The following is a 23742-nucleotide window of genomic DNA, read 5'->3' as shown; positions in this document are numbered from 1 at the left end:
GCAAAAGTGATCACTCCCAACTACCAGAGTACCCAAGCGCCTTCCAGCCCCGTTGACTGACATCCCCTGTGAGTCACAGCACCGTCTCCCGCTTTGCTAATCAGAGGTTTATTGATTCCTTTTCTGGGGGTCCATATGCACGCCTTGTACTGTGTGTACCTTTTCTTTGCCTTTTCATCCAGCCTCCTTGCCTGCAGTCTAAGACAAGATCAAATGCTACCAATTGTCACTTTTTGTGTGTGTTAATGCTTCAGACAGAGTCTCAAAACAGCGTTTTGGTTCTCTTGAATAAAAGAGGACCCCTAGAACAAGATTTGCATCTTAGGCTAAAAATCTAAAGGTGGGACTGGACGGTACTTTCGTAATTAGGAACAACATTCTGCAGGGAACCATTCTGCAGGGATTTGGTATAGTTCCTTTTGCACCAGGAAAAAGCCAACTATGACTGGCACCTATTTACTTAAGTTTTTGGCATGGCCAGAATGACTGCCCCCCAATCTCCAGACTTTGCAACTATTTTAAAAATTATTATTTATTATTAGGTAAATAATAAACACACACATGCCTTTCAAAAAATACAGATTGATAGCCTGCCGGATGCATGAGGAATGGGGTCTGACTTGGGGTTGACGCAGTTCTTTGGAGTGGCTAACAACAAACCAGTTCAGCAATCTGACTTGCTATAACACAAACTGCAAAGCCAGGTTCACTCTAAGGTGAGGAGCCAGCTGTGAGCACTCTTACAAAAGGCTGCCCCTCTCTTCAACCTCACTGCATGCTGAAGCAGCACTGAAAATGTTTACTTTAACAAAAAGACTTGCTTCACAGCTCATGACTGAACAAGGAGCCACTAGATTGGCCACAACAAAACTGGCTTCTGCTTTTCTTACGGCATGCCTGCTGAGGCCTCCAGACTCGCTGCCAGATTGCTGAGCTCAGCTGCTGTAAACTGCAAGCTGCCAGGCTTTGCAGTCTTCCAGACCTATATCAAACCAGGTCAGTAAACAGCCATCTTGGTCAGGATTATCTTATTGCCCTGTGTGGGCTGTCAAGGAATGAATTAACTGAGTTTTGGTCCCATTTAAGATCTCACTGGCAGAAGTGTGTGTGTTATCAGATTGAGACTTCTCAGTCAAAAATGAACAAAGCATTATAAGGATTTATTATCCCTTTCTAAGAAGCTGTGGGCCAGCGTTAGTTGATCGAGGCACTGTCTTTTCCAGCACTGGAATGATAGAGGTGGGATACGTTCAGACCAATATTTTTGTACAAGCTGATGCATCTTACAATATATTATTTGCATTCTACTACTTACAGTGCATTCCTATGCATGTCTACTGGCAAATTCCACTGGTCTCATTGGAACATCACAAAACGAGACAGCTTGTCTTAAATCATAGTTCAATTGTGAACGTGCCTCCCATATGGCTCCTCCCTGCTCCACCCATATAGTGTCATATAGCTCAAATAAGCCATGCTACAGCTTGTCCTGTCATCCAAACCTGGACCACGGTTTGTTTCAAACCAAGCATGAGCAATAAGGCAGAAATAAACCAGGAACAAACCCTGGTTTATTTCTGCCTTACAGCTTGTGCTTTGCTCAAAATAAACAAAGGAAGGTTGACACGGAGAGACATAGTATTGCTTGCTTGAGCCACACGGGCACTGCATTTGTGTGCATGGAAGTAGCGATGTGAAGAGCCACGTTCACAATTTAGCTATGGTTTAAGACAGAGGTAAGAAACCTTTTTGGCTCCACAGGCTATATAAGGATTGGCCTCGTGGGCCAAATTTGGTGTTACCTACCTGTAATTAACATAATGTCATTGTAACAACACATGGTTGACAACTGGGCACCCCCAACCACCTCTCAAAATTTCTTGGGCAGCATTTCAAAGCACCCATGGTGGCTTCAAAGCCCTTTTGCTGCCTGCAAAGGGCTTTAAAAAACCTGCCCCACTACCATTTGAACCTCTGGAGACAAATAGCACTTTAGCAAGTTAAAGGAGAAGCACAGAGATGCTTCAAATCATTGCTTCTGCAGGGATTAAATCCTGCTGCCTTTGCTGTGCAATCCTGTTCCCTGAAAGATTAATCCCTCTCTTCCCATCCATCGGCTGACATCACCAGTGACGTCAGCTGATGGGCAGATGTGCATAGTTTGGGCAATTAGTGGACAGCACTTGCAGCTGCAACATCTGGAGGGTGCAAGGAAAGATGGAGGATCTCTGTGATGACTGTTACTTGGGCAACTCTTGTTAGAATTGGCGGAACTCACACTCTGTAGCCCTGAAATTTGGTGAACGGCTATGAGTTACAGCATTAGCAGAAGTCAGATAGGCCTGTGAACCCTTCTTGCAATAAGGAAACACTCTTGCCAAGTAGGGGAAGACCTGGGGAAAACCAATGCTGACCCAGGGACAGGAAAGTGTTTGGTATCCAAGCATATTATAGACATCATGCTAAGTCTGACTGCAGAGGGATCTGAACTGCACACGGCCATGTCTGGCACATTTCCTGGTGGCATTGTTGGTACACCTGCAGGCATTCTGCCTATATTCTGGAGCAGACAAAGAGACCAGTTGATTTGAAAGCAAGGGTGGGGGTGAAGAATGTCATGAACATTTTTGCAACCTCTGATGTGTGTGTGTTTTTTTTAAAAAAATGGGACTTTAAACGGTGCTAAAATGTTTATTGAGGAAAGAAATACATCTGTGTAGCTGAGGAAACAGGGCCAACATTTGCTAACCCTGATCCAGTTCTAGCTGCATGCAAGTATGCCCGACTAATTGCATCAGAATAGAGATGGGGATTGTTGCCTTCAGTGGCAATGTGGTGCCACAATAACATTGTCAGGTAAGGAGAATGCCTGCTCCAAAATTAAATAAAATAATGGTGGAGAGCAGCTGTAGGGGTCAGGAGAGGAGGGAAACAGAAGCTAAGAATTGCTGTAAGGAGTGGTAAACAGGGTTCTGCATGGGGGGAGATTTTCATGCCTTCTGAAAGGCCCCCCCCCCTGAAAATTTTCAAGAGCAAATATTTGGTGCTGCTCTAAAGACCAACCTGCTCCCATTCCTTCAAGGAGATGGAAGTCCCTACCAAAGCTTCTGTTTTATTTTTGTTTCCTAGAATATAAGGTTTCACGCCTGCTGAGCCATGAGTTGCAAAGGGTGGGGGGTGGGGAGAGAACTAGACAAGAACGGCCGCACTTCCATAAGTGATAAGCGAGATGTGACGGGCTTGTCGTGTTGATTTTTCATACCACTGCCTTGGGGGCAGCTCTGTCATGTTGACATCTAACTCTCCTGCCACTGTGCAGGGGAAAGCACTGCAGAGGGCATTAGAACTCTGGGGCTGTTTCCTCCCATTGTATTGCACCCTCAGAAACAGCAGATAGTCTCCCTATGGCACAAAGACTATCTCCACCTTTACCTACTGGTTTCTTCCATCTCCTAAGGAGAATTTTGCGAGAATTTTCTGCTAAAATCTACAGACTTGTTGAGGACCACACTTTCTACAAGTGTACAGGATTAGGTACGTGTCACTAAAGATCCCAAACTCAGTCCACAGTATCTCCACATAAGGCTTGGAGGCCTTCTGTCTGAAACCCTCAAGAGCCACCACCAAGTCAGATGAAACCCAGTGTAAGTGGTATAAAACTCAATCCAAAGCTGACTGAGTACTTCTCATCACGCCTATCAAGTAGAGATGGAGGCACCAAGAAGTCATTCTCTGCTGCCTCCATTCCTTCCTCAAGTAGTAGGCATTAGAATAGTAAAGGTGATTCAAGTATAAATTAATGCACAGAGGGCCAAAAAATAAAAATAAAAATCCTAGCTTCACATATATGCCAAAGAGATTTGAGTGACCAGAAGGAGACCTTAGGGTTGTGGTGGATAACTCAATGAAAACATCAATCGAGTATGTGACAGCTCCAAAAAAGATTTTAAAAAGGATGAATTACATGTTAGGGATAACTAGGAAATGGATTAGAAATAAAATTGGCAATATCATGATGCCATAATGCATTAAATGACGTATGGTTGTGGGGAAACTGGATAGAAAGAAGTTATTTTCCATTTGTCATATAATATCAGAACATGGGATCACCTTGAAGGTGAATGTTGGAAGATTCAGGTAAAAGGAAGTTCTTCACACTGCACATGGTTAACTATGAGATTCACTTCCATAAAATGTAACAACCACCAGTTTGGATAGCTCTAAAAAGGGGGGAGGGTGACAAATTCATGAAGAACAAGGCTACCAATGGCCGCTAGCCCTGCTGGTTGTTGGACTTCTTCCTCTTTCAGAGGCAGGATGCGCCAATGGATCAGGGGCCCAAGTGATGTTGCGCTCATGTTCTGCTTGTGGGCTCCCCATCAGCATCTGGTTGGCCACTGTAAAAACAAGAGGCTGCACTAGTTGGGCCTTTGGCCTGATCCAGCAGGCTTTTCTTAAGCTTTTCGGCCCTCCCAACGTTTTCGTAAGAACTTAAGACAACAGATTCACCTTTTGACTCCTGGATTGTACCGAGTTTGCATTTTCAGTTATTCTGCTACTGTCATTCCAACTCTGTGTTATAGTCTGTAGGACGGATGTGCCCAGGAGCCTTGTTATGCTGGGAGGTGGCCCAAATAACCGCAGCTTAAACAGATCTTTTAGAGCAGCGGTTTTCAAGCTTTCCACCTTCAGGGAACCTTTTCCACAGTGACCAGTCTTCTGAGAAATCTTGACATGTCTACCACAGAACATTCCAGGGGCTGCTGGTACATATTTGACTAAGGTATGCTTGGCTCATACAAGGATGCCACTCATATTCTCCTATGGCTGCAGGATGGGGGGGAATTATCAGTAATGGAAGATAAGCTTGACTTCAGGGAAGCATGCTCATCCTTGCCTTCTCATTAAAGAGTTCAATACAAGTTTTCAAGGGACCACAGGAGTACCAGTCTTAGATAAATTGAAAGAGCACGGAATACCAATGGGAAGGGAATCTAACCAGTGGGATAGAGCTGGGAACGAACACATGCTGTCTAAATACCTGTTTCTATTTCATGCAGTGTTAGTTCACACTGTCTAGAGCAGGACAATGTGGTGCCCTCCAGGTATTGTAGCATCCCTGTCTGCTGGCTTTGCTTGCCAGAGATGACTGGAGTTGTAGTTCAACAACATTTGGAGGGAATCACATGGGCTAATCCAACCTAGAATAAGCACATCTTGTGTAGTTATTGGCCCATTATATCCTTATATAATCCTTATATCTGTATTTATTACTTTGTTCTAGGGTAGCCAGATGTTCACATGGAACTGTGACTATTGTCTGATATATGCCATCTTCTTTTCCCTCATCTAAACCTCTGAATAACCTCTGCGCAACTAAACCTGCGCAACTGAACATGAAGTACATTTGAAATTTGCTTTTATATAAGGTGCCATCTTTAGTTGTTTCCCTGTGCAGGTGCGCGCGGGTGCACACACACACAACCCCAAATTTTTAAGGCAAAGGGGACATTAGAGGTGCTCCAGAAGTGCCCTGTAGACACTGTTGGATTACAATTTCCATCAGCCACAGACAGAACTGCCAGTGATCAGGGATGACGGGAGTTGCACTGCTCTCTAGATGCTGGCCTACACTGGCTACCTTGGTTAAACCCTCCACTCTTCTCCTGCTTAATTCCCCGCAGTCTGTTGCCCATGCTTCAGTAGAGCATGTTTCTGGTCTTTTTCACAGCTAGGCTCCAACAGCAGAAACAGCAGAATGACAGCTCCCCACATCAAATGGGAGGCACCTTTTGCGTGGTTGCGCGCAGCCCCCCGGATCCCAGTGCAGCTCCTAGTACGTCACACTCACCAGACTGGATACCTGGAGGTCTCCGCCTACCTCAGCCAATCGCCCAATCTCACCTGGGGAGGCTTTGCCAGGGGATCGGCCAGGTAGGGGGTGGGACCGCCCTGCCCACACAACAGAAGGTGAATCTTAACTTCTTTATTTGCCAATCTGTAAATGTCTACACACTAGATAACTCTAGTGCATTTACAACTGAAATTCCACAAACAATAAGACCAGAAACATGCTCTACTGAAGCATGTTCATGAAGCAAAACAGACTCAATCTAGTTTTAATCCAAGGAATTCAAACCTGTCATTTATGGGTTTAGCTGTTGGGGCTTCTCCAGACAATCTATTTATTGAGCATTTGTCCTGATTTGGTTGCACAAAGCTTAATCAGATGTTAGAATGTATCTGTTCCTTACTGACCATTCTGATTTGTTTGTGGATTATGCAACAATGTGCTTTCATCCTGCATCCACCCTGATTTGTTTGTTTATACGTCTTCCCGTTAATCATTTTTTCATCCCACACTTTTTAATGCAATTCCCCATCACTTTCCAAACCACAGAAAGTTCATTATTTTTTAAGTTGATTTGTTGTGCTAGGGTAATCTACTTTAATCTACTTTATGAACTTGAATGCCCCCTGAAAAATAACGAGCATGCTTGGAAAATATTCTTTTTTAAAGCAAAAGAATTCAGGTGCTATATAGCAGGTGAAGAATTGGATTTGGACTGGGGACCCACAAACATCTGCCTGACTTCCCCATAAATACTTTCCTGATTAATAGACCTTATCTGGTTAGCATGACAAGCATCTCTGTGAAGCTTTGTCCCTGGGCAAAATCCCTCCATAAACAGATTTCTCTGTACCACTTACAGGCCACTCCAGGGTCACCTGACCTCTTTTGGAGTGCCCTGTGCCTCAGACTGACGGCTGCCAGACTCGCAGTAGTATGATGTCTACGCTGCTGAAAGGGATGGAGCAAGCTTCCTGTCAGCCACCGGGAATTCAGCAGACAGGCAGCTGAAATGGGTGCAGAAGACATGTATCATAATAAAATGGGCTTCTGGGTTTGTTTTTGGGTATTCTCTAGGGGGATGCTGGAACACATCAGCATAAATCAGTGAACTGGTACAGGCTACCCTAACTGGGAGATGTCAGTTGCTGAAATGAAAAGTCAAGCTGCCTCAGCCTGCTCAGTCTTCAACATTAGCCCTCATGCCAGTTACAGAGAGGACCCACTTTCTGCCCCTCTCATAGCTCTGGTTCCCCTCTCTCCTGCATGCTTTCTTTTTGAGCCCCTTAAGGCCCCATCCACCCATCTCATTGCCTGGCCTCCCCATCACCTTCATGTGTCGTAACTTTCCTCCAGTTCATGCACACAAGTGGCATAACTCAGTCACTATCAGTCCTCCTCTCTCCTCTTGAACCAACCCAAAGGCCTGCTGCCATCCATTCATAGCAGAAGTGACCATATGCAGCAAAGGCCTCCCAATGAGCTACAAGTGGCCAGAGGAGCAGCACTGGGAAGATCGTAACTTCCAACTGAGGTTGGTGGGGGTGGGAGGGCAGGAGATAACTGGTGGGTGCCAATGGTGCCTAGGGGCACTGCATTAGCAACTCCAGCCTTATGTGCTTGATTCCATCCCATGGAGACCAGTGAGATCTACCCAAAAAGTCACCAAGCTATGCCTTCTGCTTTCACCCATAAAAATACAGAGTGCCACCCAAATCTCTCCTAGGTACTAGAATGTCTGGGTTTTAAGGGCTGGCAATCCCCAGTCATGCTCATAGCCAATAGGTCCATATTTCCCACCTATTGAGAGTTGGTTGTTATTATCAGTTACAGATAGGTAGCCGTGGTGGTCTGCCATAGTCAAAATAAAAAATTTCCTTCCAGTAGCACCTTAAAGACCAACTAAGTTAGTTCTTGGTATGAGCTTTCGTGTGCATGCAGGTATCTGAAGAAGTGTGCATGCACACGAAAGCTCATACCAAGAACTAACTTAGTTGGTCTTTAAGGTGCTACTGGAAGGAATTTTTTTATTTTGTTATTATCAGTTACCTAGGCTCCTACTTTTCCAGCTTAATCAAATTTCAAAGGCTACTAATGAGAATAGATTTAGTTATAACATATAGCATAGGATGGAAAAAGGAAAGTAACAAATAAGGCCACCACATTACTGAAGCAAAGCAGGTCTGAACCTGGATGGGTAACTGCCACCTTGGGAAGGAATTCAGTGCTGTGCTAAGGTAATTGCTCCATCAGAGCCAAGCATTTTGACTTTCCAGACAGAATGATCCCCTCTCGCTTCCCGCTGTATGCTTTTGGGTGGGGGAAAGGAGGGGGGGAAGTCCCATTGTACAAGCATCAGCCCTTGCACAGGGCTTCCACTCATTAGCTGAATCCCACCCTTGGGTTCCATAGCAAAAGGAAGACAGGAAACAAATGTAAGAAAATCAGTAAAGATAGGAAACTGGCACTGCAACGTCTTTATCAAGTTGAATTTCTTACCGTTGGCTAGCTGTTGCAAAATCCACAAGATCAACTCAACTTCTCACGCAAACCACAAGCTAGTGGTTTGCTTTGTATTTACTGCCTCATTGTTTTATTTTTTGTGTTTTTTTAAAGAGGCAGTACCATGAAGGTATTGGAAAGATTTCACATGAGAAAAGTGTTTTGTTTTTTAATCCTGTCACCCGAATATGTAGTGTGATGGATGCAGAGGTACTTGAAATTCCAATAAACACTGAATGAGTTTGAATTCAGGGTGAGTCGGGGGATGTATGGTTTAAATACAAATTGACACAATGGGTTGGATTTGACAAAGTCATACACAAGAATACACCCATTGAAATCAGTGGGCTTCAATCTCATGTTTATCCAAAAGAGCAAATTAGATGCTCTTTCACCAACACAAGTAAGCTAGTATGTAAAATATATCACTCTATCAATTTAGAGTACGGTATATACCATTAAATTGTGTATGACCAAAGCTTGCTAGTTGAGATGCACAGTTATCAACAGCCAGAGAGAGGATCCCAGGAGTCTGTGACCCCACCAACGGACCATGAGCAATCTGTTATTCTAGTCTCTGGAATGACCAGAAAACTGTATGGATTGCTTAATGGCCTCCCTGTATCAGCTCAAGAAATACCTCTCACAGATTATTTAATCAGTTTGTGGGAGAACATGAGTGCCACCCAGTGGGTTTGCAGGAAATTGTCAAGGAGCAAGAAGTTTATTTGTGGGGGGGAAATGATTATCTCAAACGCAAGGTCTACGCACATTCACACAACCAGGATATTCTCATTGTAACTTGCTTCACATCACAGCCTTCATGCCCTGTGCTATTAAAGGCATTAAACTGCAGGGGAAACATTTTAGCATAATGGTTGGGGCGAAGTACATGACTAGGAGGTAGCTTTTAAAGGGAGTAAACAAAACCTGGGTGGCATCGGTCATAGGAGAAGCTGGCAAAAAACAATTGTCACAACAATACTTAGACATTACCCCATGTGCTGGACATAGGAAAGCATTTTATTGCAGTGTTAATATGCAGAGAAGTGTTTTTGAAGGTCCATCGTGTAAAAACAGTGACAGTGTCAGCAGCTATAACAGGAAGCAAGGGCCCCCCCCCAACTTTGGGGACCTATGGATCAGCAACTGGTTAAGTAACAGAAAGTGGAGAGTAGGAATAAATGGGCAGTTCTCTTGATGGACAGCAAGTGGAGTCCTTCAAGGATTGGCATTGGGACCTGTGCTTTTTAACTAATTCATAAACGATTTAGAGTTAGGGGTGAGCAGTGAGGCGGCCAAGTTTGTTGCTGATACTAAAGGGTGGTTAATATGAAAAGGGATGGGGAAGGATTTCTCCAAACTGGGTGAATGGGCTGTAAACTAGCAAAGGCAGTTCAACATAAACAAATGTTTATATTGATGCATGGACAGACCCTCCAAGTGTCCCTATTTTCCAGGGATGTCCCTTACTTAAAGAAGGCGTCCTGGTTTCTGATTTGATCCCGGAATGTCCCACTTTTCCTTAGGATGTCCCTATTTTCATTGGAGAAATGTTGGAGGGTATGCATGGAGGGGCAAACCCCCCTAATTTCACATATATGCTCATGGGGTCTGGCCAGGGTTGTAGTGGAGAACTCAAAGAATGTCAACCCAGTGTGCAGCAGTTGTGGGAAAAGGCAAATTCCATGCTATGGATCATTTGGAATTGAAAATAAAAGCTACCAATATCACAATGCCGATACAAATCTATGGCGCACCCACATTTGAAATACTGTGTGTACAATTCTGATCACCTCATTTCAAAATGGGTATTTTAGAGTTGGGAAAAGTTCAGAAAAGGGCAACCGGAATGTTCAACGGGATGGAGTGACTCCCCTATGAAGAAAGGTTACACAATTTGGGACTTTTTAGTTTAGGGAAAAGGCTAATAAGAGGTGACATGACAGAAATTTATAAAATTATGCATGACATGGAGAAAGTGGATAGAGAAAAGTGTTTCTCCCTCTCTCATAATACATGGTCATCCCATGAAGCTGAATGTTTCAAGATTCAGGACAGGCAAAAGAAAGTACTTATTTATGCAACACACCATTAAACCATGCATTTTGCTCCCTCCAGAGGCAGTGACACTCACCAGCTTGGATGGCTTTAAAAGAGAATTCAGCAATTAGACAAAGCCTCCATTTGCAACCTTTCTGCCTGGTATGCTCCTCACTGTCTTCCCCCTCCCAGCTGACAGGTTAAGAGGCGGCAAACAGCTATAGTTGCTCTTCTGTCTCTCTCAACCCCTTGCATCAAAACTCTGCAAATCCTAAATCTGACAGAGTGGAGGGTGGACATACACTCACTTAACAGGCAACAGAAAAATCTAGAAAGTTGCCAACATATGCATGCGACAGAAGGTCCGACAAGCTACCTGAGGATTACCTATTTTACAACTGATGATGACAAACAAGGAGGAATTGTCTGAGAACACAATGACTGCAGACAGCCAGGGAAAAGCAATCACAAAACTGCTCAACAAGGGAGGAATAAGGACAGCCGGACAAAAGGCATGGATTTCAGAACATCATAGCTCAACAATCTTAGAAGTTGATAAGAAAAAGCACATGCATAGAAAATAAAGGCCAGGGGGGAGATGTGTAGAGGGACGTTGGCCTGGTTTGCACGCAACATTAGACCATTTTTTTACAATAAATTATGATTTAATGTGCATGAGCACTTTTGTTCCTCCCCCACTCCCGACTGCCGCACAGGGAAGGAAAGAAGAGTCTAGCTCGCTGTGACATGTGAACCCAGGCTTATCAGTTGTTTCCTCAAAACAACCACCCCCACAACAACAACAAACGAATGGTAAGCCAAAAGCAAAGAGAAACAAGCCACAAGCCTGGATTTGGATATGCCACAAGCCTGATTCGTCCCCTGAAAAGCAAGCAAGTGCACAGTAGCAGCAAAGCACTCAAACACATTAAACCATGGTTTACTTTAATCTATGGCTTAGCAAAGTACAAATTAATAACAGTACAAAGTTGCCTATCTAAATCCAGCAATGTGAATCTCTAGATCAGAGCTGCCCCGCCTTTTTTGGGCCCGGAGCACATTTGAAAATCTAAGAAACTACCATGGACACCACAAAAGCCCATTTCACAGAAGTCAAAACTGGCAGTGCTCCTTCCCCGCCCCCGCCCCACTCTCCAGACAAGTGAAACCCCTATACATAGCCTATAAGAAATAACCCCAGTTTAACAAAAAGACAAAGCAGGCAAAACACCCCTCCAACAAGCAGCCCAAACAAGCAAACTAGGCAGACAACATTCTCAAAGAAGAAGAAAAACAGACAAAACTCACAGCAAACCAACAAAAAATAAGCAAGCAAAGCACCCTCACCTGGGGACCAGAAGCATTCTGGAGAAAAGGAGGTAAAGAGGGTTGGCTGTTTGAATACTTGCATTTTGCTTGCCTCCCAGCCCAACATTACCCATGGAAAAACAAAACCAAAGAGCTCTTCCTCCCCCTGCCAAAAAGAACAAATATAAATTGGGAGGGTCAGGGGGCCTTGACAGGCACCAAGACTGGTGTCTGAGGGCAGCATGGCATTCATGGACACCACATTGTGGCCCCAGCGCTGTAGTAGCAAGAGAAGAATCCTTAGTACGCATATGTTTCTATGGATGTCTCTTTCAATACATCTTTGGGGCAAAAAGCCCCCAGAGAGAACAATGCTAGAATTATGTCTGGATCTTGGCAGTGTGTGAGCACACATATGCATGTTTGGCAGGCGGGGGAAGAAACATTTTTATTTCATCAGATGATTGTGCTTGATCTCTAGGGAGGCTTACCACACCCCAGACGCAGACCAGAAATGGCCCAGAATTTCTCCACCCTATGATGGGCCTCACTAGTCTCCATTAGCGAAGGTAGTGACAGCCACGCCTTGTCAAGCCTGAATTATCTGGTGATCCTAGACTATTTTAAGATCAGATCCAATTGATTTGTCCATTCCTTCCCCCATGACCCTGTAAACACACACACACACACACACACACACACACACACACACACACACACACCCTACCTCTCAATCTATTTGAATAAAGACCAAGGATGCATTTCTATAGCAGTGCTAGACTCAATCCCCCACTCCGCCACGTGTGTGTGTGTGTGTGTGTGTGTGTGTGTCAATGTTTACATTCAAATGGAAATTCACAGTTCACTTGGAAACTTCCCAAGGGGCATTTCAAATCCTCTTGCCATTTCATATTTTGCTTAATTCATCAATCGACATTTTGCAATTTGTTACTTTGATATTTAAGTCCCAGTGTAAACTATACACACTGCAGCTCAAGTTTCTAATAATAAGTTCATGAATTATGACTTGTCACCTAAGGAAATAATTCCAAGTCAGTTGAAATTTATCAATGTTTTCAAAAAGACTGTGGTTTGCAATCAACTAACTGCTGAGTGAAATTAAAAAACACCTGCTCCAACAGCAATACTTTGAGCCCATCACACAGATTTTTTTTTTAAAAAAAAACATGTTTTCTGCTCACAGAAGACAGCATTGCAAATAAAGCCTGGCCATTAGCTGTACCAATGATAATTACAATAGTTACCATGCTTAAAGTAACTGGGTCCATTTCATCACATAACTGTTCCTATCAAAATATAGAGTGTGCCAAATATATAGAGTGTCAAATATAGAGTGCGTCTACTGTAAGAATCCACAGCATAAGGAAAGGTCCTCACTGTAGTGCAGAGATAGATACCACTTCCTGGCTGCAGTGTCACTTATCCAAAATTGTCATCAAGCATATTTATTACCTTTCGGATGTGCCAAACATACACAATCCAAATAGGGGGGAGTTTTTTACTTGCTGCCAGTGGGGGGAAATGCTGGTGGTAAGGATGCAAAATGCTTTTGGTATAGCATTCATAACAGGGAGCAGAAAGGCCTCTACTGTTACACAAGCAAATCACCAAGCCATTCTGACTTCACTTGGGCAAACATTTCATATGTCCCACAAGCTGTTTTTAAAGTGCAAATCTGAAAGGCACTATCCATTTCAGATCTGGGTGGGATGGTGTTCAGGGAATCCCTGTGCTAAAGCACTATGCCGAGGCAGAGAGACGGAAGCATTCTCTGCTCAGTTGACATCCATGCTCTCGGTCTATCCCCACCCACACATTATGCAAGAAATCCCTGTACGTGGCTATGGAGTACCAACTGCATCGCAGCCTCACAATGGTTGTCACTGCAGCTTTCTCCAGTGCCAGCTGAGTCCCACATTACAGCAGGGTGTTGTTGTTGTTTTGTCTCACTCCCCAGCAAGGGGGTGTCCCTTTCCCTCAATTTTGATCCTCCCCACCCCCAGGCAAGCCGGCTGAGCCCTCAGTAAAACTATAGTCCTCTGCTAGAGATATCAGCGTTTCCAAGGCAACAAGATGGGATTTTCTTGGAGGCAGCAAAAAAAGGAAATGGCTTGGAAAGAAAATGAGGGAGTGCGGGGGTGTTGGGGAGCGCCAGTGTCAATATTAACTTGGGGCTTCTGGCTCAGATGGGGGATTCCTCCACAATGGGCTCCCAAGAAGCAATGCGGGCCCTTAGTTTCCCAGGATTTGGCCCTCTGTGCAACAATCAGATTGGACTAAGTTCCCTTTTTATCAGGGGAAGGGTAGCCCTGTAAGTGAGAGCCGAACTATGTGTGCTCTGTGTTATTCTCATGTTTAAGCCAGCATGTTTAACCTGGCTGATTGGAGATGAGCAGGCATGAGACCCTGATCTGGAACACAATCTTGATCTCAACTGGGTGGTCCTTGCCTTTTTGATGCTGGAAATTCTTCACCTCCTGACTGGTGCTGTTTGCCAGGAGGGAGTGGTTTTCAGCAAGGGGAGGAGGCATAAAGCCTCAGAGTCACATTCCAGACTGGGGGGCCCACTGCAACTTTTTCTTCAAATCATCTAGGTTAAGCATGATTGTATAAACACATGACTAACCTCACACATAGCTTGGCACCACGTCTCCCTAGCCAAAAGGAACTCGGAGTGAAAAGACCCTTTGTGTTTCCTGACCACTGGTAACCAAACAGAGCTTGGGCAGTAAGGATAAATCTTCACAGCAATGCTTTTCTAAACAGCAAAGTAATGTGACCCCACTGGCCTACCTCCTTGGACTTTGCAGCAATGATAAGTCACCTCCCTAACACCCAGATTTTAACCAACAAGCCTATCAAGTCTTCTGTCTCATGTACTTATCTATAGCATCCTTTATACGGACATGGGTGGCACTGTGGTCTAAACCACTGAGCCTCTTGGGTTTGCCGATCAGAAGGTCAACAGTTCAAATCCGTGTGACAGGGTGAACTACTGTTGCTGTGTCCCAGCTTCTGCCAATTTAGCAGTTCAAAAAGCACACCAGTAGAAGTAGATAAATAGGTACTGCTGTGGCAGGAAAGTAAACGGCATTTCCTTGCACTCCGGCTTCCGTCACGGTGTCCCGTTGTGCCAGAAGCGGTTTAGTCACAATGGCCACATGACCCGGAAAGCTGTTTGTGGACAAACGCCGACTCCCTCGGCCTGAAGCGAGATGAGCGCCATACCCCATAGTCACCTTTGACTGGAGTAGGCTGCCTCAACCTCGGCCCTCCAGATGTTTTGAGAATACAATTCCCATCATCCCTGACCACTGGTCCTGCTAGCTAGAGATCATGGGAGTTGTAGGCCAAAAACATCTGGAGGGCCGAGGTTGAATAAGCCTGGACTGGAGTTAATCCTCCAGGGGTCCTTTACCTTTTACCTATAGCATCCTTATAATTACCCTGAAGGTCAATTAATCTCTAAAGCCACAGAAGCTGCTTGGGCTGCTTGAATTGTAAAGGTAAAGGTACCCCTGCCGGTACGGGCCAGTCTTGACAGACTGTAGGGTTGTGCGCTCATCTCACTCTAGAGGCCGGGAGCCAGCGCTGTCCGCAGACACTTCTGGGTCACATGGCCAGCTTGAATTGTACAACTGTACAAAAATCAGAAATATGGGTGATGTTCTGTAGGGGGAAAGTGTGCCTTCCAATTAAGACACCTGCATTGACAGTGGGAATTCTGCCATGTCTACTCTGGTCCCCAAAGTCTTCTATCAGCCACATGGACAATAGAAGACTAGGATGAAGTGAAACCTGCAATGGACAGGTGCAGTGTATGAACACATGTGAGCCCTGTGCAAATATGTTCGAAGGAGTGCAGGTATAGCCATGCTCCCCCTTGCTTTGGCCATTTTTTCTGGTCACATGTGTTACAGGGCCTGCAACAGGAAAAATATCTGCCTCCCTCAGATTATCTCAAGATGGCCAGCCCACTTGTCTTCAACTAGTGGATCAGATTCAGGATTCAGAACTGGCTTTCACTGACCTAAAGTAGGTTGTACTAGCATTATTCCTGCCATCCTAATAAATGATACTTAATAATCCTGCCTGGACTAAAGAGGGGTCTCTGGTCCATCTAGACTACCGGCCAGTGAAGAGAGCAGCCATAGGCACAGGGAAATTCTTTTAATGCAACCCTAATAGTTCCCTGGGGAAATTAACTAGTCTGTATGTAAACTGAGTATTAGTGTCTTTCCATGTGATTCAAAAACCAATAGGCGATGTCTGCAGTCAGTTCGTAATGTAAACTTAAATGCAGTGCTTTTTTTCTTTAAAAATGTTTAGGGGTACTCTCATTTTCCTACTCATATTGAAATACTGCCCCTCAATGAGGCCAAACCTAGATTCACAAAATGTTTAGGGGTTTGCATATCCCTGGGACCCCCTCCCCAAAACCAACAGGTTAATTGTGGCAAATACTATTGCAGAGCCCACTTCATCAGAAACTTACAGGAGCCTCTTTTTGCTTATTAATCACTGGAACTCTTTGAAAGCCCAAATGTCTGGCTGTGTAGCTTCATTGTCTTATCTATTACATGCATGTTTTAATGTGTCCTTGAACTATGCAGAAACGGTGTGTCTTGCAATACTATGTATAACTTAGGCTGCAATCTTGTACGTGGCATTCTTGGGGAGCCCTACTGAACTAAATGGGAATGGGGCTTACTTCAGAGCTCATATGCAAGTGTTTCATACCCCTGCTGGCACCACTCTTAAAATCAACAGCACAAGCCACCAGAAGTGCAGAATGTCAAGATCCTATTTCAAAAGGAACAAACATAGCAGAGTTATAGGGTTTAGTCCCCAGTACGGTACCAGAGCCGGATTCATCCAGCAGAAATCCTGGGAAGCATCAGAACATCAGCAACAAAGGAGAGAAAGAAGAACAGGTCTTCTTGCTGTCTGGACAAGGGCTGTTGGTACAGAATGACAGGAATCAGCAGAACAATGAAGGAGTCACAAATAGGTAGAAGATCATGAAGAGGAGGGAAAGTTAAGAGGCCTGGCAGGGGCTTTGGAGTGTGTGCCTAGCAGTGGAGTATGGAAAGAACAGACCTGGGGAGCTCTCCAGCGAGGGGAGGGAGGAGGCAGGCAGTAAGTGGCATGGCTTCAGGCCTACTTGAGAGAAACTCAGGAACAGCTACAGCTCAACAACAGAATCTGAGCATACTCACTCCCACTCCTTCCGCTGTGCCTGGGGTGTGTTGTGGATCTTGTGGGCCTGATGAGCCATGATGATGTCACGGTGATCCACCACGCCTCCACGCCGCTTGTACGAGAGGGGCTCCTGGCCCATGTAGTGGTACCAGCTGCCAAGGAAAGGGTACTCGGGGCTGGTAGGCCCACGCCCATCGTGCACGGCTTCATAGTAGCTGGGAGGGGACAGAAGGGATGCTCGGACCACAGCACGCCTCGCCATCCATGGGACTTGGGTGGAGACCCCAGAGGTTTCTGCCTGGCTGGCTGCCCGCCCAAGGGGTAGCTGTGGACACAGAACACAAGGAGAGAAAAGAAAAAGTGAAACAGATTGGCTAGATATAGTGGCTGCATAGAAATATAGGCTCTCTTTTTTCAAACTGCCTCACTCAAAGCAATTCCACCCAAGTCCCTGGCTGTTTCAGAACACTCCCTTAATTTGTTAGGAGAAGCTATCCATCCACTTCTATCTACACAGGCCTGTAAGTAATCTAAGGTAATAAATTAGGGAGTTGTGAATGAACAAAGCTGTTTCTTCTCAGAGGGCAGAGTTTGGTTTATATGTGGAATAACGTTAAGGAATTCTCCCAATCCCAGGTGCTTGTCCGTGTTAGTCTTGTACGGCTGACAGGAGGGAAGTTGGAAAGAGTGGGGAGGTCAGAATGAGAAGGCAGAGAGGATTCTGGGTTTTGTCTTCAGAGCTGGACGGCAATTGGGCTTTTGGTTCTTTTTTTGGTTTGTTTGTAGCCCTTGGGAGATTTTGTACAGCAACTAAAAATAAACAAAAGATAATTAGGCCTCGAGGGAATTTCTATTGCCAGTACAAACCCAACATCAGGCCCTAGACTGTCTCTTAGCTTGCTATGAAAAAAAACAACAATCACCCATCCCCAAACCACATAACTGCCATCTCACCCAGGCATTGCAGCACCTGCCATAGCTGTCTAAATAAGTATTGGCCACAAGAGGGCACTCTCATCACCGAGAAATAATAAAACACAGCAAAGGGAATCAACTTTTTCAAGAGCAATAAATTACTTGGTCATCCCTGCTAGCTCCAAATCCTACCCAATACAGCACCATTCTCCATCGTCATTATCCACTTTACCACTTTGCCTCTTTAGAGCTTATCGACTTCCTTCCCCACAACCTCATGGCTTTCAAAATTCACCTTTATATCATTGCATTTTGTACGTTTTCCAGTTCTAATTACACTCATTACAAAATGGCTCAAAATTTAAATAAATATAGAAAGATAGAAAATTTATCATTACAAGTCTTCAGATAACCCTGCTAGTGATGTTAATTGCTTACAGTAATCTTTCAAATACAGTCATACCTCGGGTTACAGATGCTTCAGGTTGTGTTTTTTTAGGTTACAGACTGCTGAAACCTGAAAGTACCGGAACAGGTTACTTCCAGGTTTTGGCGGTCGCGCATGCGCAGAAGCGCTAAATCGCAGACGCGCCACTGCAGGTTACGAACGTGCATCCCACACGGATCACGTTCGCAACCCGAGCATCCACTGTATCGTATAAATTTACTCCAGTCCTTTTGGAATACTTGATCACGCTGGTTTCGGATTTTTCCTGTCAGCTTCGCCAGTTTTGCAAACTCCATCATCTTCATCTGCCACTCTTCTTTTGTTGAAGGCACTACCTGCAGTGCCTTAGCTTAGTACCTTTGACTATCCCACCGCCAGATGGAAAATTTGACAAGCTGTTCCACTTACAACTCTGCCCTCAAAATTCATTTCAGTCTCTCCTGATACTTTACATTGCTCTCTTTTCCTCATTAGTTTCCCTGAGTCCCACGACAACACAAGCCAGTGATCTGAAATGTCATTTGAAGACAAGTGGGACCTGCTCAGCGTTCCAGCAAGCTATTCCCTCCAAGAAGGGCACTGAGGGCTGCATCCAACGAAGCTGCCCCATTAGTACAAGGGTTTTCTCCTGTGCAACGGGACTTCCTCTCCCTCTGCTCTCCCCCACCCCAGATATACTCTGGAGAGTTAGGGGAAGGGGAACAAAATGGGGGCAGTACACAAGGAGAGGAAGTACTGTTGTGCAGCAGACAGCCCAGTAGCTAACCTGCAACCAGTGATTTTTATTTTGCAGCAGCAGCGTAGTATAATGGTGGTCGTCTGCCTCAGTAAGCAGTCAAGCTGTCACACTTTGCACTTGCTGCAGTTTCTGGGTCAGTCTCAAGGGCAGCCCCACATAGGGTGCATTGCAATCATTGAGTCTAGAGCCGGGGTCAGCAAACTTTTTCAGCAGGGGGCCAGTCCACTGTCCCTCAGACCTTGTTGGGGGCCGGACCATATTTTGAAGGGGAAAAAATGAAAGAATTCCTATGCCCCACTAATAACCCAGAGATGCATTTAAAATAAAAGCACACATTCTACTCATGTAAAAACACGCTGATTCCTGGACCGATTGCGGGCCGGATTTAGAAGGCGTTTGGGCCAGATCCAGCCCCCGGGTCTTAGTTTGCCTACCCATGGTTACCATCACATGGACAACAGTGGCCAGGCTACCATGGTCCAGGAATAGTGATAGTCTCTTACCAGCTGAAGCTGGCAAAAAACACTCCAGTGAGATCACCTGGGCTTCTAGTGACAGAGATGGATAGAGGAACAGCCACATAGAACTGCAGAGTTGGAAGGGTCCTAAAGGATCATCTAGCCCAACCCTCTGAAATGCAGGAATTACAGCTAAATAATCCTTGACAGTACAATCCCAACCAAAACAGGCAATTGACTGCTTATCTCGACCTGGGGACCGATCACCCACAGCACCTCCATCTTGCCTGGATTCACGAGTCAGTTTTGCTGGCCCTCATCCTGCCCACCAGCATATTCAGGCACCATACCAGGGATTGCATGGCCTCTCCTGATCCAGATGTTACAGAGAAATAGAGCTGGGCATCACTACTGTACTGATGACACCTCACCCCAAATCTCCGTGTAGAAGAGAGAATTTCAGTAGCCACAGCACAACAATTATGGTTGTGGGAGTACTGTTCTCTTTGCCAAGTGGCCACCCAGATTTCACATCCCTGTTCCCCAAAAATTGTGGCTACTCAGCAGTAATTTTCTCTCTCTTGCCACTTCTCCACCCACCCAACCGTGACTGTCTTCAGAATAGTTTCCTGCCTTCAGAATAGTTTACTCAGCACCTCTCTCATATAGCTGAGAGGGGGGTGATCTGAATATAGAACATCTCCCCAATCCATAGTGTTTAGCAGAGGTTTCAAAGGCTTCTACCATCCTCTCTCTCAGATCTATAAAGCTTTCTTCTTACTCCTCTATGTCTACACCCCTATTGCTGGGTGGGGAAGTCCAGAGACGTATCAGAATCTATGCATAAATTCACCTATGCCTAAAATATAAATCTTCTGTCTCACCCACAACCTCTTATCAATAACGTCATTAAAGCATCCCCTTGATTTCTCCCTCTCCTTTAAATCCAGTCAGCCGACAAACCCTGCTTTTCCCTTTCCAAAATATTTATTTTATTTCATTTTATTTATACAGAGCATTAATACCCCACTCTTCAGCCAAAATGGCTCCCCTGAGTGGCTTACGTGCAATTAATTAAAACAAGACAGGCCCTGCCCACACGTGGCTTACAATTTAAGAAAACACAACCCATAAGGGAGGGGGAGAAATCAAACTCAGGCACCAATTCTCAAACAATTGTTCTTCTAATGGCCAGCTGGCACAATTCAAGAATAGGAGGTGCCTGATGGAAGGAGCTGGGCTTCCGGCCCTGCTTCCTAGCTCTCCCGCTGAGGCAGTCTGGCGGAAGGGCTGCCCACAGGTGACACTTGTGGGAGAGAAGGCCCGATGGAGCTGGCCTTCCGCAGCGGAGCTGAGGGAGGAGTGTGCTCTGCTTCCCTTCCCATCTCTCCTGTGGACAGAATGGCTGCTCCAGGCCGACAGCAATATTATCAAGGCTTGCTGTTCCATTTCCACCTCAACTACCCCAACTCTGGCTTGCGTTTCCCCCCCCCCTCCCTCTGCTTTCCCAATCCACTGTACGTGGTCCTAAGATACCAGGCAGAATGTCCGAGGAGGGAGGCCGTTTGTTGGTGCATGTCACCACCTGCGCAAGGGAAGCTGATATTTTATCTTCATGTTAATTAAAAGGAAGCTCGGAGATGAGCATCTGTCCCCACTAGTCCTTTATCTTCAAAGAGAGGAAAACACAATGTTGGCTTTGATTTTTTTTTTATCTGGATGGTTGAAAGTGCCCATTGTTGGGGCTGAGAGACATAATGTTGCTGAGATACTGGTGGTTGGGGGGTGGGGATAAACAGTCAGAGAGCAAGAAGCACAGGTGGAAATATTCTTGGAACTGATGACCGAAAATCCAGTTAGGATTTTGTACCCTAAATTAATCCAAAGGAAGCGATATACTGTTGGTTGATAACAGTATAATTTAAATAATATTCCTGGACGTACTTCAAAATGCTGCTTTGCTTCTTCAGTAAATATACATATACAGTGGTACCTTGGGTTAAGTACTTAATTCGTTCCGGAGGTCTGTTCTTAACCTGAAACTGTTCTTAACCTGAAGCACCGCTTTAGCTAATGGGGCCTCCTGCTGCCGCTGCACAATTTCTGTTCTCAGTCTGAAGCAAAGTTCTTAACCTGAGGTACTATTTCTGGGTTAACAGAGTCTGTAAACTGAAGCGTAGGTAACCTGAAGCATATGTAACCCGAGGTACCACTGTACATATTTACACTCGAATAATAATTCTAGTGGTGGCAGCAGTAACAACTATCTGTGAGAATGTAATAAACTTGTATACTTGTGTGAATCACAGGGTTCAGCATGGATGCTACCATGCATTATTATGAAGTTCTTTTTTCTGCTTGTTGTTTACAACTGTTCAGTCTGCTTTATGCACTTACTGTATCACAACTATTATCAAGAATCCTTCCTTATAATCCCTTTCCATTTCAATCCAAGGTTCTAGCTCTGCCATTTTACTCACTCTGATGTCTCTTTCTCTCTTAGTCACCTTTGCCTCACTCTCCATCCTTGAAATTCCCTTTTTGATTTCACCACGAAGGACACTTTCACAGGAGACACCAAAACAGCTATAGCAATGCTGTATGCTTCCCTAACGACATTACAGCAATCCATGTTAGGCATGTTCAGAAAAGATCATTTACACCACTTACACCCTACAAATGAGGCACCAAGATGTCTTTTGGTGCCTGTGATAACAAATGCAGATGGGCTCCCTCAGTAAAATAAACATATATGTATACAAGCACAATACAGTGGTGCCCCACAAGACGAATGCCTCGCAAGACGAAAAACCCGCTAGACAAAAGGGTTTTCAGTTTTTCGATGCGCTTCGCAAGACGAATTTCCCTATGGGCTTGCTTCGCAAGATGAAAACGTCTTGCGAGTCTTGCGATTTTTTTCACTCCCCCCCTTTTTCTAAGCTGCTAAGCCGCTAATAGCCTTTTAGCCACTAAGCCGCTAAGCCTTTAATAGCCGCTAAACCGCTAATAGCGCTAATCCGCTAAGCCGCTAATAGGGTTGCTTCGCAAGACGAAAAACCGCTAGACGAAGAGACTCGCAGAACGGATTATTTTCGTCTTGCGAGGCACCACTGTATAGCCACTTTAAGACCATGGATTTCAGTGGAAGAGATTTATCCTTCACCAGATTGTGCCCTTGAATAAAGTCAAACCTGTGACAGTTATGACTTTCCTAAGCCTCAAATTTTCCACCTGACACAACAGTCCCACTATACTTCATAACACGGCTAGCCTTGGTTACATGTCAAAGAAGAGATCCTGGATGGTTTGATGTTCTGTAATTGCACTAATATGCCTATGTAAGACCCAAGCAGAAAACATGCACCTGCCAGCTCACATAAATTAAACAGCCATATAGTTAGAGACTTGTCATTCAAATTTTTAAAATTGTTGTTTATACATTAGATACACAACCATGGGTTTCTTTTAAGTACAATCGGGGGACATACAAGTTTTCTGTGTCACTTATGAACACTTTAATGTGTTACACACAAGCAAGTCCTACAAGTTGAATGGGACTTGCTTTTTAGTAACAGAGCAACCCTAACCATGGCCAGGCAGCAATGGGACAATGTAGTCACCAGGACAGCAGATCCAGATGTTGATCTTTCTCACTGCCCCCCTCCAGTTGTTCATGTTATAGAGCTCCTCTCAACCCTTCTTCTCTGGTGCCATTTTGGGGTTTGCCCTAGGAAAGGAAGCACTAGGGTTCACAATCCACATTAAGCCAATATATGAATGGGCCCCAAGAATGCATCTCATCTTCCTGTGACACCCCCACCTACCATGGATAAAAGCACAAATCTTTGACAGGGAGGGATGGGGAGAGATGCTGTTTTATCTCTGTTGCTATCCACCCCTTTCAGCATTCATGAACCAGACCATTCCTAACCTTTTGTGGCTGGATACAGGATAGTGTTCGCTTTACAATGAGAAGGTATACCAAATCCAGACACAAGCCAGCCAATTCCTCTGTTATAGAAGTGGATTTGTATTGACTGAAGTCTAGTCTCAAAATATATTCTTTTATTTATGAAATTCCATGGCACATGGAAACAGTTGCTTTCCAAAGAAGATCTTACAGATTTTTGCAAGTTCAGAGACGACCATATTGAGGACAAAAATCTGTGACCTATCATCTGGGTCATGATAACCCATAAAAGCTATACCCAAGTTCAATTCAGTTAGGTCCTCTGCTACTTTTACTAAACACCAT

At 44.8% G+C, this 23742-nt stretch overlaps 1 protein-coding gene across 13 annotated transcripts in view; it reads right to left on the bottom strand.

The window, feature by feature from the left end:
* Positions 1-23742, bottom strand: part of CACNA1A (calcium voltage-gated channel subunit alpha1 A) — a 256547-nt gene that overhangs the window by 220747 nt on the left and 12058 nt on the right. For all 13 annotated transcript variants that reach the window (XM_082214686.1, XM_082214683.1, XM_082214682.1 and 10 more), the window contains one exon: positions 16945-17252. In XM_082214686.1, coding sequence (XP_082070812.1) covers positions 16945-17189 — 245 coding nt within the window. In that variant the 5' untranslated portion in view covers positions 17190-17252. Of the gene's footprint in view, positions 1-16944; positions 17253-23742 lie in introns of those variants that run through there.

The sequence above is a fragment of the Podarcis vaucheri genome (assembly GCF_965113315.1).
Source record: "Podarcis vaucheri genome assembly, chromosome: 2".
Classification (NCBI taxonomy): Eukaryota; Metazoa; Chordata; class Lepidosauria; order Squamata; family Lacertidae; genus Podarcis; species Podarcis vaucheri.
This window is presented reverse-complemented; position numbering and strand designations above follow the sequence as displayed.